The sequence below is a fragment of the Perognathus longimembris genome, chromosome 1, assembly GCF_023159225.1.
Source record: "Perognathus longimembris pacificus isolate PPM17 chromosome 1, ASM2315922v1, whole genome shotgun sequence".
NCBI lineage: Eukaryota > Metazoa > Chordata > Mammalia > Rodentia > Heteromyidae > Perognathus > Perognathus longimembris.
The window spans coordinates 118,949,565-118,969,743 of record NC_063161.1 but is presented as its reverse complement, the minus strand read 5'-3'; the positions used below and the strand labels follow the sequence as shown (position 1 = coordinate 118,969,743).

The window sequence follows — 20,179 nt, the reverse complement described above, 5'->3', positions numbered from 1 at the left end:
TTCATCCATTTCTCTTCACTCATTCAATTTTTTAATCAAACATTTATTGAGTATCTGCTGAGGGCCAGGCATTAAGTTAGGACATTTAAGATGAATAAAAATGGCTACCTGATGTATTTGCTATCCATTGAGGAAGAAAAACTTACTACAGGGTGTAATCAGGTTTACAAAAGGGAATACCACAGAGAGTATAACTAAGTCTTCATGGAAAAATTGGGCAAATCTGCAGATGAGGTGACATGAGTGGTTGAGCAGGGACATAGGCAGGAGAGCAGGTTCATGCAAGCATGAACCCACGGTGTGAAGGACTGTGACATGTTCACTGCCAGAGCAGTCCTGAGAACATGGGGCATCGGCATCGTGATTAAGGGTGGCTGGGAAATGAAATTAAGACATTAGATGAACAAATCTATGAACACAATCTTAAAACCGTGTGGTTGTCAATAGGGGCTTTAACATGCTTCAATATATAGAAAGTGATTAATGTAGTATAGGCCAATGGACTACAAGGAATACTGCCCTGTGAATTGTTAAGAAGCATGTCATAGAAAAAAGACTTGTTAGTCAGCTACAGCTAGATGACATGTCATCTGTCTTACTTGGGTGTTCTCAGCATATTAATATGGCTTGTAGTAAGAAAACAGCCCGGGAAACAATGAATGAATTGTGCAAGACAAACCTGAGAGATAATGCCAAAAACAGTGTGTGATGGTTTCGTTGCTTGTGAAGACTTAGATCAAGACTATGAGAGATGGATTAGAAAGGGAGAAAGTGAAGGGGAGATGTAGGAGATAGAGTCAAGGGCCATGTGTGTTGACTGAGTGAAGGACACAAGAGACTGAAACTCTCCTCTCCCCTACTCCACATAAGGGATGAGATAGAAAGTGCTAACAACATCACAAAGATCAATGAAGGAAGACTAGGTTTGCTGGGCACAATGTGGGCAGGTGTGTACGAAGCTTGGTATGAGGCTTTTGGGAAGTGAAAGAACTCAAAGCATCTGCAGACCCTCTCCAGAATTTGAGGCTAGAAGTAACTAGATTATATTAGGGCTTAGAGAAATACCTAAATAAAAACGGAATAGATTCTCACTGAACAAAATTGTTAAAGTGAGGACAGAATTCTTACCCAAACCATTTTGCAAAATCATCTGCTCTGAGTGAAGGTTTTTACCCCTACAAATACAAGGAGTATACACTTTAATTTCTGGGTTTAATATTCCTGTTACAATGTGACACAGGCCTCACCAAAATCCAGTGAAATCATACCAAATAGATTTCTGTTAATAAATAAAAATGAAACAATCTACATGAAAAGTCTGACTTTTGATCTGTTTTGCAATATTTATTATTCCTTCTAAAGATAGGATCAAGTGTCCACTTCCTTATTAAATAAACTCTTGAAAATGAGTTTGGACATCCAATAGTTTGTTTTTCTCTCACTGGGAAACAAAATGTTAAATAAATATTATCTCTAATTTATGTAGATTTATATAGTAGTCACTGGAACATATAAAAATGGATGGCTATAATGATAATTCAACTCTCTAATTTGAGAGCTTGTTGGAAGGTTCTAGCAGGGGAGTGCAGGCATTCATATACCCTTGGCTAAAGAATTGCATTCTTCAATGGGGGAAGACCATCGTCTTTGATAGAGTCTGCAATTTTTATTTTTTTCCCCACAGTTCCATACCTTTTTATTCCTTGAAGCATTTGCCCCTGAGAGTCTACAATTTTTAGTGAGGAAGAATTGGGACACCTGCCTAGCCAGCTAGATCAGCTGAATCAACATTAGCAATCAATGGGGTGACAGATGTTGCAACCACATCACTCATGTGTCCAAAAGTTATTTGTGTGTGTGTGTGTAAGCATGTGTGTTTAAGTCTAGAAAGTGAAATTTTTATTCCTCAAGCATTTATACTTATTAAAAATTTTACTTATAATTAAAATTCTTACTTATCATTAAAATTCTTACATAACATTACCATCAGCGATGAATCTCTCATATTCCTTTTTTACATAGCTAAACTATAGACATGATGAATTGTGACTCTGATAAAAAAGTGTTTATGGTGAAATGCCAACCCAATGAGTTTTAAACCTAGGGTTGATAGTGTCTAGGGGTTGTGGTGATTGCTTCTGTCTTAGCACAGATGTGTGAAATATGTATGTACAGCTGGGCAGATATAATCCTGAATATAAAACACCCATAGTATAGAAAAACATAAATTACATTCCAGAATGGACTAATTCAATTTCATTTAACCCCTTAGCATCTTTTCTTTTTCCCTGCTTACTCCTTTTTTAAAAATTAACTTTTGTAATACAAACACATGAAGGAAAAATGGATGGCCATGATGCCTTAAACAGTGGTAGAAGATGTTTAATCTCAAGGACTGTGTGCTAGCATAGCCTAAGTGCTTAGTCAGTTCACAATAGAGCAGACTGTAGTAGAGTGTGTCTGTGTCTGTCTTACCATAGATGTGTTCTCTTACACCACAAAGAACATAGACCTGCTGACCCTTGATTTCATACCAGTAAGACAGTTTTAGCTTCTGAAGAGCCTCAAAATAGTAAATTTGTATTGCCTTAAGCCATTGACTTTGTGGTAATTTCTTGTCGCAGCCAAAGGAAATGAATACACAGATTAAAGCCCAGGATAATATAGATACAGACACTAGGTTTTACATGTTATGTTGTCAGGCTTCCTCACAACTTGATATTTGTGAAAATCAAATGTATTAACCAATGTATTATAATTCAGATACTATAATTCCTTAGGTATCAAACTCATGATCCAAAAAGAAAATGAATACCATAATATTTGCACTTGAAAGGTGTGTGGGGGAAGAGGTAAAGGGGAAAGAGATGAATGAAGAGGGGAGATGAATGAAGATAGGAAAAAAGGAAGAATACAGTTAACATTCATTGCATATCCTATGAAACTAGGAAAATGGAGGTGAAAGCACGTGGGAAGGATGGGGGAAAATGATGAAAGGGGTGACAGCTGCAAGGTCATGTATGCTCTAGAAATATTGGAAAAGCATCATGCATAGAGAAATTTATTCAGCATCATATCAGGATATTGAGGATCCTGGATATCACCACTGTTTATGATACATAACTAGAAATAAATCTGTCAGTAAACAACAAACCAGAACTTCAGGGCCTGTGAGGAGGTATTATTGATATTCTCATTCATTTTGTCATAGACTAGATGTCTACCCATAATGTTTTCTGTATGAAAATGACAATGAAATCTACCACTAATATAGGGATTCAGCAATTCAGTAGTATAGGTTGTGTGGATCTGATTCCTCACGCTTTCTTAAGATTGGCTTCGATTAGCAGCAGAGTTCAAGGTCTATATTTACTCTAATTAGAGGAAGTTTAATATAAGTACTAGAAATCAGGAAACTTGGGTGGTAGTCTAAGCTGCACAATCTTTAGCAGGACTTTGTGTAGTCCTTAGTTATATAATCCATAAAACAATGGAATTCATCAGATTTTCATAGGAAAGCCTCCTTTAGCCATACAACATAGGGCTTGGTAAAGTAGACATGGTTATATGAAAGTGGGTGGATTGGCTAGCTGTGTCAACCTTAGTTTTCTCTAAGGATATCAAAGCCTATTTTTCACTAGATTGTTGTGAGAATGGACTTCAAGTAGGCATGAAATACTATATATTTCTTAGTAAAGCATTGGTACCTGGGTGTTGAAAATATACTACATTCTCTGGGCTTCCACAAATACACAGTTGAATGGTATTGATACATTTAGTTATAATACATTTAGTCTCTACAAGAGAAAAAATATTCTAGGCAATGTCTGTTTCTAGCTGCTTTATATGTTCCTCAGTATCTGCAAGGGACTGATTCTATCACTCAGATCCATAGATGCTCAGGTCTGTATATCAAGTGATGCATAGAATCTTTTTATATCTACCTGTATACTCTCAGTTATCTCTAGATTGCATGTAATATTGAATGAAATATAAATTCAATGTAAATATTTGTTACATGGTTTAGGGAATAAAGACAGAAAAGAAATCTATTTATGTTCAGTACAGATGGCAACCATTGTAGGCCTAAATAAGTAGCAGTCTGGGGTTGGTTGAATACATGGCTGTAGAACTTGCAGATACCATGTGCTGATCATATTTTTGTGTTTTGCTCTTTCTTCACTTTTGAGTCTTTGAGTATTTTACTAAACCATAGCCCCAAGATGGACAGGGAAAGGAAGGAAAAGTACGGAGGATTTTTTTAGACTAGGTACTAAGGAAAGAGTAAAGGGTAAGTTGGTATCCTCTTTCCTCAGTGGGGGTAACTGCATAATTTACCATCTAAACTATGACACTTTTAGAGTTCAAAACACTCTCACACAGGTATGTATGTCCCTTTTATTTGCAATGCTTACTTTTTTTTTTTATAACCTTTATTGTCATTTCAAAGCTATACCTGATGTCCTAATGAGGAAAGAAAGATTTTTATGGGCCTGGATGCTGTCCGTGAGTTCTTTTGCTTCAGGCCAGTGCTGTACCACTTTGGAACCACAGCACCACTTCTGGGTTTTGAGATAAGAGTCTCATGGACTTTCCTGCCCAGGCTGGCTTCAAATTGCAATCTTTAGATCTCAGCCTCCTGAGTAGTTAGGATTACAAGAGTGAGCTACCAGTGCCTGTGCTCTCTAAAGGCACACGAAAAGGTTATTTTAGGTTGCAGTAATACACATTAATTTTACTTTACTAAGTAATGATGTATTTTTTTTAAAAAGCACTATCTCATACTATAATTTCTTAGAATTTTAAATAGTAAAAACTACCCAAGGCACAATTCAAAAACCAGTCTACCTTTTATAGGGAAAAAACTGCACTGAACTGTCTATCTTTAAAAACTTTTTCCTTAACTTGGTGAAAACTGTGTTGGGAATATGCTCAGGATAACAGATGAGTATTTTGAGCTGCTTTTGGAGATTACAGGTGTGTAATGGTAGAAAATGCATAGTATTTATATACTAAAAAATAAAGATTTGAAGAAGTTTGGGGGAGAATTAAGAAGGGAGGGATAGCAGAACTTGAACATTTCTTTAGCAGGACAAAATTCCTATGAGAATGCATCCTTTGTGTAAAAATTGCTATCTCAAACAAAAACTCCAATACGGAGTAACTTCAGGACTCACCAGCTGCCATTGTGCAGGATACCAGGCTGGGGGGCAATTGAAACGGTTGCAAGCTTGGACTGTGTTGGGCTTGGGGTGGTGACACAGCTCATCAGCCAGGATTACCATTTCATTCATTTCTTTGGAAAGTAAGTGGGAGCAGAAGACATCTCGGGTCTGAAGGCCAACCCCACACGTAAGACTACATGGACTCCACTTGCCAATTTCCCACCTGAGAAGAAAACAGAGAAGAGAGAAGAGAGAGAGAGAGAGAGAAAGAGAGAGAGTGAGAGTGGAAGAGAGAGAGAGAGAGGAAGAGAGAAAGAAAGAGGGGGGAGGAGAGAGAAGATTGTCTTAGTTCCTGTGTAGAGAATAATTTCCAGGAAATTGCTAATGCCATTAAACTCTTAATTGGGAATGTAAGAAACTCTAGTTCTAGATTGATTAGTAATTTTCTCCTAAGCCTAGAATCTATCTTCCACTCTCATGCCCTTAGAATTTAAAATAAAGCAAATAAGGTGATAAAACAGGACAATTAATGTTTATCTACAGAATCACCAGTTCTCCTATGATTATGTTGATTTTGATGGAGCATGCAAACTTCACCAACACAATGGTGGAATGCTAGATGGGACACAGGTTGGGTATCACATACTGAATAGTGGATAGAAAGGATAAAAGAAACTTTCTCCTAATTTTTCCAGTCTCCATTCTTAGCAAGACTGAAAAAATTGTGCTTGCTATTCATTGGCTTCAAAGTGAAAGGTCACTGGCTCCAACTTCCTTCAAACTTCCATCCAAGCACAGAAATGTCTCTGTCTTATGTAGACATATCATCGCTGCCTGGGACTGGATAATGTAACAGAAGCAGGGGCTGCTAAATAGATCAGTCTTCTTGAAGGGAAATAAGTGGAGCGAGTAGCTCATTATCTAGACATGGAAATCAAACACAGAGATGAGTTGAGCACATGAATTGGCCAGTTCTAAATGGCCACATCTTGAGAAGTATGTTTATAGGGAGCTGAGGGCCTATAAAAACAGCCCCACTGCACTTCCATGTTGATGCAGCCTTCAAAATGGGAGTGATAAGGACAAAGCTCAGTTGCCTGGGCTCCAACTCAGACATGATCTCCAATGGTCAGTTTTAGTAGTTTTGTTTACAGTCTGAGAAACAAAGGTTCTACAAATAGGAATGGCCAAAAAAAAAAAAAAAAAAAGCATGGCAATACATCCTTCAGTAGCTAATGTCTACTTTGTTAGGCAGTCCCAAAAATTGGTTAAATTTTTTTGACCATAATGATTTTCATTACTGTAAAACTGAATGTATACTCTCATCACTTCTCTCTACTGTGTGAACATGTAACTACCTTCCAGGCCCATCTCTCCAAGCTCCTTTCATATGTACCATGATTAGTCATATCTATAGCATATTATTTTATTTCCACTTATGCCACTTAGTTTTTCTAGATCTATCTATCTATCTATCTATCTCTATCTATCTATCTATCTATCTATCTATCTATCTATCTCAATCATCTATTATTTATCTCTATCTGTTAATCATCTATTTTTTTAACTCTATCTGTCATTATCTATCATCTATCTATCTGTCATCTGTCTATCTGTATTTTCTGTAAGAGGGCTTGAACTCAAGGGTATAGGTGGTTTTGTATGACTTGGGCCATACCTCCAGTCTGGCTTTTTGCTGGTTAATTGGTGATGGTGTCTCACTAACATTTGTGTCCAGGCTTGCTCCTAACTAGGAACAGATCTCAGCTTGGTGAGTAGCTAGGATTACAGAGATGAGCTACTTGCTCCTGGCCTTTATAATTCCATCTTTATGAAAGATCTACTCTTAATTTGAAATACCTTTTGTTTTGTCCTTATTCCTACAAATTTCTTTTATTTCTACATATACCAACTTGATCCATATTCAAAATATTACCTTCACATCTTCTTTAGATACCAATTACCTTCTCAATTGTGTTCTAGTTCTACCTGTCAAGGGCGCTGCTAGAGTACATATTCTGAAAGTAGGCCTGTGACCGAATCAGTTTTTTTGACTCTAAGGGTCTATTATTGAACTTCTAGTTAGTTAATGTAGACAGTGAATGAATTCCTGGTAAAAAAAGCAAATAGAAAAGATCTGCCATCATAAAGGTCATGTAAACTTATGATCCCATTTAATTGATATGAAAATTGTCCTATAGTTATTCACAAAACTTTAAAATGAATAGAAGTAGAAAGGACAGATTTAATATATTTCTTTGTGATCCTTGTATGAAGGTGTATTAACTTTTCTTTTTGTGTCTTACATCTTTTGTTGGTAAAGAGATGAAATTAATTTTAAACTACATGCATATGTTCTCAAATTGCAACAATGTACATGCAAAATGTCATAATATGTGTGAGACTTGCCACACACAGACCATGTAATAAAGTACTATTTTGCTCAGTTGAACCTAAAGAGTAATCAGACAGATGGAGAGACTGATGTAGCTTTCTAACATATTTAGGGCAAACATTCTTTTTTTTGTGCCAGTCCTGGGGCTTGAACTCTGGGCCTGGGCACTATCCCTGAGCTTCTTTTTGCTCAAGGCTAGCACTCTACCACTTGAGCCATGGCACCACTTCTGGCTTTTTCTACATATGTGATACTGAAGAATCAAACCCAGGGCTTCATGTATCACTCTACCACTAGGCCATATTCCCAGCCCCCCAGGGCAAACATTCTTAATGCTTGCTTAGACTAGTACACAGAAAAAGTGTCTATGAGCTTAGCCTTAATATTGCACAGTTCACTAACATGTTACACACATAAATCTAGACTCCTAGCATATTATAAACTTTAAAAGAAGCTTGAGGTTTTAAGGCATGTTCATACTTTCTTTGATAATCTCTTCTTTTTAAAGGAGGGGTTCTGAGTGCAGACTGGATGCTGAGGCTCATTTCCAATGAGCAGTGTGAAGTAGAAGTGATATTACAGAACTTCCAAGGCTAGATCCTATGGGATACAGTTTCTGTCTGGTGTTCTTTTTGACTGCTCACTCTGGGGCCAATGGGGAAGTGATCCACTGGTAGGCATGAGAGCACTCAGATGTAGGGAAAGTTCACCAGTGGAAAAACCGCAGCCTCTCTTCCACTGACAGCACTAGCTCCTCCTGTGCAGGAACTGCTTTAACAGCACATTCTCCATACCCCAGATAGCCTTCAGATGACAGCAGCCTCAGGATGACCTTAGGCCAAATCTAACCTAGTCAAATCATGCCAAACTTTTTTTCCTTTTGTGCTGCAGTTAGGGCTTGAACTCCAGACCTCAAGCTCTTACTTGGCTTTATGCTCAAGGATGGTGGTGCCCTATTATTTGAGCCACACCTCTATTTTCAGCATTTTGCTGGTTAATTGGAGACAAGAGTCTCATAGCCTTTTGTGCCTGGACTGGCTTCAAATTGTGCTCCTCAGATCTTAGATACCAGTGACCACCTAATTCCAAATTCTTTACTCACCTACATGCTGAGAGTGAACATGTATTTATCTCTATATGTTATTAGGATTGAGGGGAATGTGGGTGTGTCTGTGTGCTTAAACTCAGGGTCTAAGCACTGTTCCTAAGCTTTGTCTGCTCAAAGCTAGTGTTTTACCACTTGAGACAAAGGTCTACTGCTGAGCTTTTTTCTTTGTGGCTAATTGGAGATTAGAGTCTTACAGATTTTCTTACCCAGGCTAGCTTTGAGTCACAATATTCAAATCTCAGTTTCCTGAATAGAAAGGATTATAGGCATGAGTCACTAGCGCCCATTAAAGCATTTTTTTATTCTGCAATATACAATATAAATATCTTCCTCTCCCCATCATAAACATGTTCTTCCAGAGACATATCCAAAGCACTGTTTATGATAGCCCAGACAGGAAAACCCCACATCAAGGACAAATAAAGCACTGTGATACATTCATATAATACTATATTAAATGATGAGAATGAGAATGAACTGTAGCAATAACAATAACTTGGATGAGTGTCGAAAGATGAAATTGAGTGAATGAAGCCACAACACAAAGGTTTATGCTGTTTCTTTTCATTTATATAAGCTCAACAACCCAGAGCCACCTGTGATGTTAGAAGTCAGGACGCTCATACCCATGGTGCATAAGAAATAGAAAGGGGATATAATAGGAGGGTTCTAAAATGTTATATGGATGTTGGTGCTGGATTTGGTCCATTTTATAAAGAAACCATCAAGTTGCAAATGAAGAATCTGTGCACTTTTGTTGGCTATATTTTTTAAAGTCGCGCCCCCCCCCCATCTTTGAGATCCTAAAATGTGGGTATAAAATGGTCCAACAGCCAACCCTATGCTGATGACCACTCTGGAGTCTCACAAGGAGCTGCGTGCACAGTTAAGGCTGTCCCAAGGTTACAGCTTGTCAGATGATAAGTTTTACACCCTTCCTCCCTCTGGCTCTTGCCCACCCCCCCACCTTTGGCAGAAATTCAGCCACTGGGACCTTGAAGCAAAGGCATTTTGGCAGCTATGAGGCTGCTTGAACACTTCTCAGAGAAACTCACACAACAGACCTATCTGCCTACCCTGATAAAAGTACATTACACATTCTCAAGGAAGGAGGTCAGCAGAAGCTGTCTTGTGTAGTAAGTGCTTTGCTGATTCTGGGTCAAAAGTATTTTCATCAACTTAGACAACAAAAGGGAAAGCAGACTCTCCCCTCCTTCCCTCCTGCACACAAGCTACCATTGTGGGCTATGAGCCTTGGTGGAGGCTGATATCCTTTCCTTGCACCTTTTGTCTTTGGCTGTTTCTGGGAGAGAAGCTGCAGGCCAGTGGGAGCCAGCCAAGGGCCAGATTACCTCTGGCTGGAAGCAAGGGGGAACTGCCAGGGCTTCTCTGGGGCTCTGGGCCTGGCTTTGGCATAAGTATAGTGCTGAGTCGGTTAGGAATTCTGATCTGAGTAAGGCCATTAGTATCTCTTCTCCCCCTTTGGTTTGGTAACTTTTCTCATCGTTTCATCTCCATTTAAACTGCTCTTCTTGAGGGGGAAATGCAGTAAAAATTCTATCATATTAATGGTCTCATGCATACTTTCCTCTGGAAATTCTTGACATAGAATCTGACTACCTCAATTCCACTGTTAGCTTGATGAGGATATACCTGTTGTGGTTTATTAGTTGTTCCAAAAGGTATGATGTAACCTTAATCCCGAGGAGCTCAGAATGTGGCTTTCCATGATATTGGGTCATTGCAGAAGACCATATTTGAGTCTTCATGATGGACCCATGGCTGAGACTCATCTAATACTCTTATTTAATGGAGTTGGCTGGGCCCTTGACTCAACACGAGTAGTGTTCTGACAAGAAGAGAGAGGAACACACAGGAGCATGCCCAGTGACGATGGAGGCAGGGCTTAGAACAACACAACTTGAAATGAGCCTTGCCAAAGATTTGACCCAACCCCAGAAACTAGAAGACACAGGACAGGTTCTTCCTTTTAGTTTTCAGAGGAAGCCTGGCTCTCTGGACACCTTGACTTTGGACTTGATTTTCATATCCAGAATGGTGAACTCATGCCTTCCAATTGTGTTAAGCTTCCCATTGGTACTTCAGCCCTAGGAAACAAAATCACTGTAACCTCAGCAGCTAGCATGGTGCTTAGAACAGAGCAGATGCTTGGTAAGTATGGTTGACTCCAATGCAGTTGAATGTCCAGTGAACTGCGTATGCTCCTTAGGGCTGGTCAGTTGGCTGGTCAACCTCTCAGCAGTATGCTCTGAACAACTACTGACTCCCAACTTCAAAGTCTCAAAAGCTCTGAACACGATCAACCTTTTTTCAGCGTTGTGTAAACTCTTTTGGTGACAAAATTAGGCCTATGTTGAATGCTTTTGATAGGCTGCATCCTATTTCATGTAAAGATTTATACAGTATATTATAGCATTTTAGCTTGCTGGGATACAGTGTTTTCCCCCAGAAACTGCTAGCATTGTTATATACTTCGTGTCTTAGTCAACTAACATCTTTCTAAAGTGCAGAATATTCTGAATTTGAAGTATATCTGCCCCCCACGCTTTTGACTTGAAGATTGAGGCCTTGTATAAGGAGAGTGGCAAACCTGCTGGTGCTGGTTTCTTTCAGCTTCTAGGTGTTCAGCTTCATGTATGGGCCCTTGGACAAAATGTTAGAGAGACTCTGAACACCATCACATTCTTTTTCTATACTTCTTTCCTCAGAGCTCTTCTTCTCTGTATTTCTGTCAAAACCTGTTTGCAGGCAGGACTCTGTGAACTCATAGTGGTTGCCTTAACACTGTTAGGCTGCCCAGTCCCAGAGTAATTGACTTCTGACCCAGGACAGGCAGACAATGGAAGGTCACCTCCACCTCAGTGGCTGGAATTCATCTTCTTGCTTTCTGCTCACTGCCAAGTATTCCTAGGTTGACTTGCCATTATAATTGGATTCAGTATGGTGTAACTCTGAGGGATATTAGACTTGGCTTCCTAATTCCCATTTTGTTTCTCTGACAGGGCTGGAGCTCTGCCCAAGCCTAGCCTAAGAGACTAGTGCTGTCATCATATCTGGATTTGGGGCTGGGCAGGGCATCTTTAGACATCTGCCAGGAGTGCAGTCGTGCTGACACCATACCTATCACCAATAACAACAGTCATACTCCCATTTATACAGCATTTAGCCTGAGTTAGAGCTTGTGCTTGTTGATTTTAGACATACTATCTTAAATAATTCTCTCCATAGCCCTATTTAGCATTTATATTTTATCATCAAGTAGCTGAGGCCTGGAGAAAACAGATCATAGCCCAATATGCCTGGTGGTGGGTGTCTCAGAGATGCCAGTGTCACCTTGACTGTGCCCAACTTCACCGTGACTTGGATCCACAAGCACCAAAGTTGGAGCTGCTCCCTCTCGTGGGGGCAGCACAGTAGATTTGTCAGCCTTAGCCCTTTATTTTCCCACCTTCCTTCACTGAAGTCCCACAGAGCCAGAGTTAAGCTCATCTAAGATGTGAGGTACATGTGTGTACTATTGATATTAATTTAGAAAAAAAGTATTCTCAGCATTTTCATTTAATAGGGTGAGCTAATAGAGCATTGGAAGCATTAAGTAATCTGAGCAATGTTACATAGCTGGTGAACAGGAGAGTCAGAGTCTAAACTCAGGTAGCCTGGCTTCTGCATGCCTGATTATTGTGTCCTATGTGAGAACCAGCAATGATCAGGCTTCAGTAATGAAATATAGCAGAAGCAAGAAGAGCCAAGGAGTCAGTGTGAGGCTCCGTAGTACTTAGAGACACAAACATCCTAGTACCAACACAAGGTCACAACCACCATTGCAATTGGATTTGAGTACAGTGGCTGGCAGTGGTCCTTGGAAGCTAAATGTTTGGCAAAGGCAGTGTGTGGTCTCCCCAAAAGACACTGTTTGTTTTCTTGTCCAAGTGATCTTCAGAGTTAATGTGGGCATTGAAGGGTTTGGGGTGGTTGGCCCTTCTTAGCAGCCTGTGTTATCCATACAGAAGGAAGAATGTACTTTCCTTTGGACAGGGTTCATTTTTGAGTTGCCATGGTTTTTCTGTCTACTTTTCCAGAGAAGGTAATGACCTTGGCCTTTCAGCATCTCATGATTGCTAGTGTAAAGGTATGTACTTTCTAATGGCATAATCTATCCACTTGAAACTATTATACTGGAAGAGCCTTCTCTTACCTTGGTTTTTGTAGAAATGTAGGCTTGATTCTTTATTTGATAATTTAAAATAAAGTTTTAGATCCATTGTTTAGAAGACACATTTAAATGTTTTAGAGGAGAAAACTTCCTTGCCAACTTGAGGGGTTTTATTAGAAGTATTTCTTAAAGCTGTGTGTAAGCATCCAATGTGTCATTTCTTCTCACTATTTTTATCCTGTGATTTTTAAAAGTCCCTCAAATGTATGTGTTTCCCTTGGAAATGCCTTTGAGGTTAGGAGGTGGGCAGCAGCCCAATAGTAATTCCCGGGATACTACTGGGTATGTTCAACTGTAGGAAGTTTAAGGCAGGGGAAATGGACATTGTCTAGGATTCATCCATTTTAGTTTCTTGGATTCTTATTAATGGATGACAGTTTGTCTCCATATCTCCTTGTACCAAATCTACCTATAGCCCACAGCTGCCAGAGTATCAGTCTAAAGGGATATATATGTAGCCATTGTACTTGCTTTTATTCAGAATCTCATTTGGATTCAGAGTTGAACTGTCTGTTGGGGCAGGAGCCAGGCTGTCCCAGGCTGAGCTGTGTGGTTCAGGGACAAGAGCTGCCTATCTGGAACTAAACTCTCAACTCGCTCTTCTTTTCTCCTTCTTTCTTCCTTCTTTCTCTTTGTAGGGAATAAACTTGGTCATGAGGCTTGGTGAGGAGTGGCCCTTTGGCATGTGACAAGGGTTCAACACTGGGCCAGGATATCTGGGAGTCAAACGTTCAAGGAGGACTAAAAAAATACATAAACACCTGAAAAATAATGTGAGCCAGATTTGTTATTGGCAGAGAGGGAAGATAGAAATATGCAAAGTAGAAAGACTAGAATAGTCCTTGTAGAACTGGACTGATACTCAAAGCAGTGTGAACATATGATTCTTGAAAACAGATGCACAGACATAGATAAATCAATAAACAAATACATATCCAAACATATGTATGTTTATGTAGTGATTCCTAGTTGTTTCCTACAAAAACCCTAGATGCAAATGTGCTTTCCCCAAAGTTGGGTTGGAAACTTCTACCCTACTCGGTTGCTAAGGCCTAGGGAAATGAACTGTGAAAGGTTACAAAGAGAAGAGACAGGATTAGAGGGAAGGTGGTTCACCCACCTACAGAAGATGGATTTGTTACCTCTCACAACCACTGTTTTAAGAAACTGCTTGAATAAGGCCTGAAAATAAATAAATAAGAGATCAAAGGAGATGTTAGACATGAGAATAAAAATATATTTGAAGGCCAAAAATAAACTAAAAGCATATATGATGAATAGCATTAGGAAAATCTGGGCTGTCTATAAAACTGTAATTCACACAGCTCAGGAAATAGGAGATAGAGCCATGCTTTCCTTGGAAGTTAGTCTGCTCGACCTGTAGTTTGGGATCTATGCAAATAGTTATGGCTAAGATTCCCAAATACCTGACATAGCATGATATGGCATGGCATTCACTACCACTTGAGGATGGCATAGCCAACATGAATATTTTAGTTATGACAATCTGCCTCGCATTCTAAATCATTTCCAAAGATAAAACATACAAATGTTGTCAACATTACAAATGACTTGTCAAGACTTCATTGCTATTTAAAAAAATTAATGACTAGTTTTTGTGTGCATATGTTGATGGTATGTGGGCTTGAACTAAGGGTGCTGTCCCTTAGCTTTTTTGCTCAAGGCTAGTGCTCTAGCACTTGAGCCACAGCTCCCTGACTCTGTGTGTGTGTGTGTGTGTGTGTGTGTGTGTGTGTGTGTATACCTAAGTACCTGAGTACCTAAGATTGCAGGTATAAGCCACTGACAGTTGGCTAATGACTAGCTCTTAACAAAAAATAATACTTGTAGCATCTTATTACCAGCATGCCATTTGCTTCTTAACCTACCTCTTACATGGAGTATGTCAAAGGCAGAACAGAATCAAGACTAGACCCAATTATACAGTATCTCCAGACTTCTCTTACCTCCACCACTTTTCTCTAATGAGACCTCACTGTCCAAAAATATGCATCTGTCCTTTCACCTACACACAGCTTGATTTAATTAAAGCTTCTAAGCTCTGGTTCCCATTCATATAGGTGACAGTACATTTAAATAAGATAGAAAATCTTACTATTCATCCATAAAAATAATGAAATCCTGTCATTTGCAGTAATATGGATGAAGCTGGTGGACATTATATTAAATAAAACAAGTCAGACACAAAGACAAATACCACATGTTCTCACTTATGTAGAGAGGCTAAATGAGTTGCTATCATGGAAATAGAAAGGAGACTAATGCTTACAAGAGGCTGGAGAAAGTGGGAGGGAGAGAGAGAGATGAGAGAGGCAGTTAATGGGTAAAAGATTATAGTTGGATAAAAGTAAGAACTTCTCATATTCTATAGCATACAGGATAACTATAATTGATAACAACGAGTTGACTATTTCAAAATACGTAGTGAAGAGGATTTGAAAAGTTCTGAATTCAAAGAAAGGGTTGTGTGAAGTGATTCTTATGACAGTTACTCTGATCTGATCATGCACATTGTACATGTGTATTGAAATATATGCTGTTCCCAACAAATCAGTGTAGTTACTGTATATTCATTTCAAACTAAAAGGACAATTCCCACTGATGGTTATCTTTCATATCTGAGCTCCCTGAAAAACAAGTTAGTAGAGTAAATAAGCTTAATGACTTATCAAACTCTTAGGAGTTTGATATTTTAGTCAGATGGTTAGCATTCTGGGTAGGAAAGGAATTTCATTTTCCTTTTTTTTTGGCCAGTCCTGGGCCTTGGACTCAGGGCCTGAGCACTGTCCCTGGCCTCTTCTTGCTCAAGGCTAGCACTCTGCCACTTGAGCCACAGTGCCCCCTCTGGCCGTTTTCCATATATGTGGTGCTGGGGAATCAAACTGAGAGCTTCATGTGTAGGAGGCAAGCACTCTTGCCACTAGGCCATACTCCCAGACAGGTAGGAATTTCTTATTAAAAATAGTCTTAAGGTTATTTTTCAAGTCAAGATCGTATGATTTTTAAAAATCATAAACAGAATGTCTTCTGTTGTTTTTCTTCTTGTTTTTATCTTTTTTATTTTATATTAATTAGCATCCTCACACTGAAGATTTTCCATTAAATGCATCATTTTTCTTTTCTTTCTTTCTTTTCTTTTCTTTTTTTTTGCCGGTCCTAGGCCTTGGATTCAGGGCCTGAACACTGTTCCTGGCTTCTTTTTGCTCAAGGCTAACACTCTACCAGTTGAGCCACAGATCCACTTCTGGCCTTTTCTGTTTATGTGGTGCTGAGGAATCGAACCCAGGGCTTCATGCATGTAAGATGAGCACTCTACCACTAAGCTATATTCCCAGCCCTTCTTTTCTTTAATAACTTATCTTAAATGCAGTAAGAAGCTCAGCCACTAGTGGCTTTTCAATACATTTTCTTTTTCACATCTGGGAATTTGTTTCCAACACTTCCTGCCTAACAGCTTTATGATAATCCGATCCAAAAGTAAGTCTGATTTAAGTGCATCCTCTATAGAAAGGCATTCCTCACCATCCAAACTCTTATCAACTGTACCTCTTTGCTGTCATTTGGCCTTTGTTTATATTCTAGACCACTTACTATGGAGCTGTTCTAAGTCAAGTACCAGAGCATCTTATCTATCTGTTTAAATTTTTTTGTCTGGTTAATATCTCAAGTAGACCATAAGGCTTTTAAGATTTGGATTCAATGGTTTAGGCATAAGGCAATCGTGTGATATACATTGTACTAAGAATTAAACATCTTTATTTTATACAGATTCACACGTGGTATTCTTCCTGAAAACCCCACAAACCTAAATATTTCATCCGTTATGTGCTCAATTGTGTCCCCTAAAAATATGGTAAAGTTCTAGCTCCTAGTATATTAGAGTTTGATCTTCCTTACAAATAGAGCCTTTATAGACATAATCAAATTTAGAATGAGATCACTAGGTTGAACCTAATCCAATATACAAAGATACCATTATGGAAGAGTAAACCTGGATCCTGAGACAGACAGGTGTGAGGGAACATGGCGGACATGGCCATACAGAGGAGGACTAGAGAGATGTATCTACAAGCCATTAAGTGCTAAATGTTGCTGGCCCACTGTCAGAAGTCAGGAAGAGGCAGAGCCCTTTCCACCAGGTCTCAGCAAGATCAGCCCTTCTGCCCCTTGAATTTAGACCACTAGCCATAGAAAAATAGAAGTGCAAGTCACCCTGTTTTTAGTATTTCATTATGATAGATCTAATAAACTAATATACTCCTGTGAATTAGTCCCTGAGAGAATTTCCCCACCCACTTTGGTGCTATCCTGGGCCTTGAACATTGTCTTGGCAATGGGCATTGTTCCTGAGCTTTTGTGTTCAAGTCTAGCAGTCTACTATTGGAGCTACAGATCCACTTTCAGGTTTTTAGGTAGTTTATTGGATATTAGAGTCTCCTGGACCTCATTGCTCAAACTGGCTTCAAATTGAGACTCTTAAATCTCAGCCTCCTGACTAGTTAGGATTATAAGCTTGAGCCACCAGCACTCAACCTTGAGAGAACTGTTTAATCTGTCATTCATTTGTATTCATGAGTTTTCTCTGCAAATGAAATGCCTGGAAAGAACAGTCCTTTGTGTCAGAAATCACAGATTGGATTTCATTATATTCTATAAGATTCTACCTCCATTTTTCCCATCATAATCATGTTTTTTTTTCATTTTTACAAGACTCTTCTTTGTCAGTCATGAGGCTTGAACTCAAGACTCTATTTTTAATTCCCCTTTGATTCAGCCATCTACAAATGCACATGTGTTTGCACCTATGTGTTCATTGCTAAAAGCCCAGTATTATATATAACAAGTATTATATATGAATGATTTGTACACAGACATTTAAAAACAATTCTTATCTTAAGGCCTTAAGATATAAAAATATAAACCCTTTAATAATAAGTGGTAATTATTTATGCTTTCATCCCACTACTGTTTATTGAGCTTTTTAAAATTTTTAGGCTGGTTGTGGGGCATGTATGGCATGTACTCAGGGCTAGTGCTCTACCACTTGAGACACAGCTTTATTTCTGGCTTTTTTGTTGTGTGGTTTCTTGGAGATAAATGTTTCATGGACTTTGTGCCTGGGCTGGCTTCAAACTGTGATCCTCAGATCTCAGTCCCCTAAGTAGCTAGGATTATAGGTATAAGCCAGCATTACTGGACATTTTTTGTGTTCTAATCTCCATAGGAGGGAACAGAGTAGTAAATGAAAGAGATCTAAACCCATTTCACTGGGGCTTCCTGTCTAGATACTGAGGCTGATAAATACATGATGTATTTATCAAGAGGCACAAAAATGTTGACTAGGTGCCAAGAGAGAAGAGATAGAGGCCTGGAAAGCTTCTTGGAGCCAGTGACATCTGGACTGAGTCTTAAAGGGTAATTCAGGCAAAGTTGGAAATAAAATGTTCCAGGTGCAATGTGAATAAGAGAACATGGTACACTTGGGGATCTATAATTTTTTTAACCATGTGATCAGGATTGGAAAGAATATGGAGTAGAAAGCCTATGTTAGAAAATCCTTGGAAAATTCTAGTTCTCACCCTTCTGTTTTCCTTGATGTATTTATGGGTGTGTTAGACTGGGAGGCAGAGGCACTTTGGACTGTAAACTCTCAAATGACAAGACCACTACATTTCAAACCTGAGGCTCCTGGGACAATGCTGAATGGAATATGCTGGATGGAATACATCTCATCAGCAGAGGGATAAGGGGCCAGCATACTCTTTTTCTGTCTGTCCTAAAGCCTGTCAGTGTTCAGGGAAAAATCTACCAATACCAGGGCACAAGATAACATTTCCTTAGAGATACTCCCTTCTCTCTGTCTCTGGAGTTTGATATGTGAGAAGGAAGCAATGAGCTGTTGATGCTGGCAGAGGGGCAGTAATTAATTCCATCAGTGTGGGGACACAAATGCACACACATACACACACACGTGAGACACATGAATACAGAGACAGACGACACACACACACACACACATACACACACACACACACACACACCAGGCCTTGTGCTCTTTCTAAACCTGAAGTTTGTTTACTTGGAAAATGAGGGTGAGGTCTTTCACAAATGCTTTTACATGTACTCTCCCCCAAATTAAAAACCTCCTAAAACTGTTTTTCAAGTCAGGTTCAAAGACTTATTTAAGTAGGATGTGTTCTCTTCTTGGATGTTTTGCTATTTCAGGGAAAGTTAAGGAATTATTATCAGACTAAAGTCTGTATAAATTAAAACCTCAAGTTAGGATTTATGTTAGTTATTAAATCATCCTTGGTGCTCATTTGTTGTTAGGACTGTTATCCCTGGGACCCTATTTTTAAACACACTTGGGTTAAATAGAACTGACAAATTGCCCTGATCCTTAAAGCATGTTTACTGTGAGCATAATGTCAACAAACCCTAGCAAAACACCTTCATGGTACTTGCCATCATTTGTACTGTTGTCATCATTGTTTTAATATTATTTTTCCTGCATAAGAGTAAAACAATAGAAAAATGGGTCTTTGGAGTTCCTTTTTTGTATATTCTTAGAATCATGGCTATTATTATACCCAAGTCAAAATAACTATTTTTCTATTTAATTTGTGCCTGCTTCCTACACTTTGGGTAACTAATATTTGACTCCATCCCAGGCCACAGAGCAACTTTCTGGCTCATCTTTAGAGTATATTATTTACTTTCTGAGTTAGGAAAATAGAAAGACTGGAATAACCCCATAACTGATTTCTGAATAACAGTAGTATCCATATAACTAGCCAAAACAACAACAACAACAAAAAATGGTGAAGAGTGATGTTACCCCATGCTACATGGAGGTCAGCTGACTTCCTGGTTCTGGACTCTTCATTTATCTATACTAAATTAATAGAAAGATCCTGAAATCTTATTTTCCTTCTTTGATCTCATTTGACCTGTTTATTTCTTCACTCTCAAATACTAAGATTGATGTTGTCATCTGTACATCTTTGGAAAGTATGGAGATTTGTACTGGTAGCTATTGTTATCACTTAACTTCCATGGTGTTGCAGACTAAGATATGGAGAAAAACTTTTTTGGAGATGTTTATGAAACCCTTTCTTCTCACAATGACAAATATATATATATATATGTATATATATATATACATATATATATATACATATATATATATATATCCATGACTATCTGGGTTCCCTTATTCTGTTACCTGATTCAGCCTCTTAGTCCATCATTATCAA

The 20,179-nt window shown here is 38.8% G+C and overlaps 1 protein-coding gene across 4 annotated transcripts in view; it reads right to left on the bottom strand.

Moving 5' to 3' along the window:
• Adamtsl1 (ADAMTS like 1) overlaps positions 1-20,179 on the bottom strand; it is a 361,048-nt gene that overhangs the window by 107,761 nt on the left and 233,108 nt on the right. For all 4 annotated transcript variants that reach the window (XM_048355943.1, XM_048356028.1, XM_048356104.1 and 1 more), the window contains one exon: positions 5,178-5,388. In XM_048355943.1, coding sequence (XP_048211900.1) covers positions 5,178-5,388 — 211 coding nt within the window. The remainder of the gene's footprint in view (positions 1-5,177; positions 5,389-20,179) is intronic.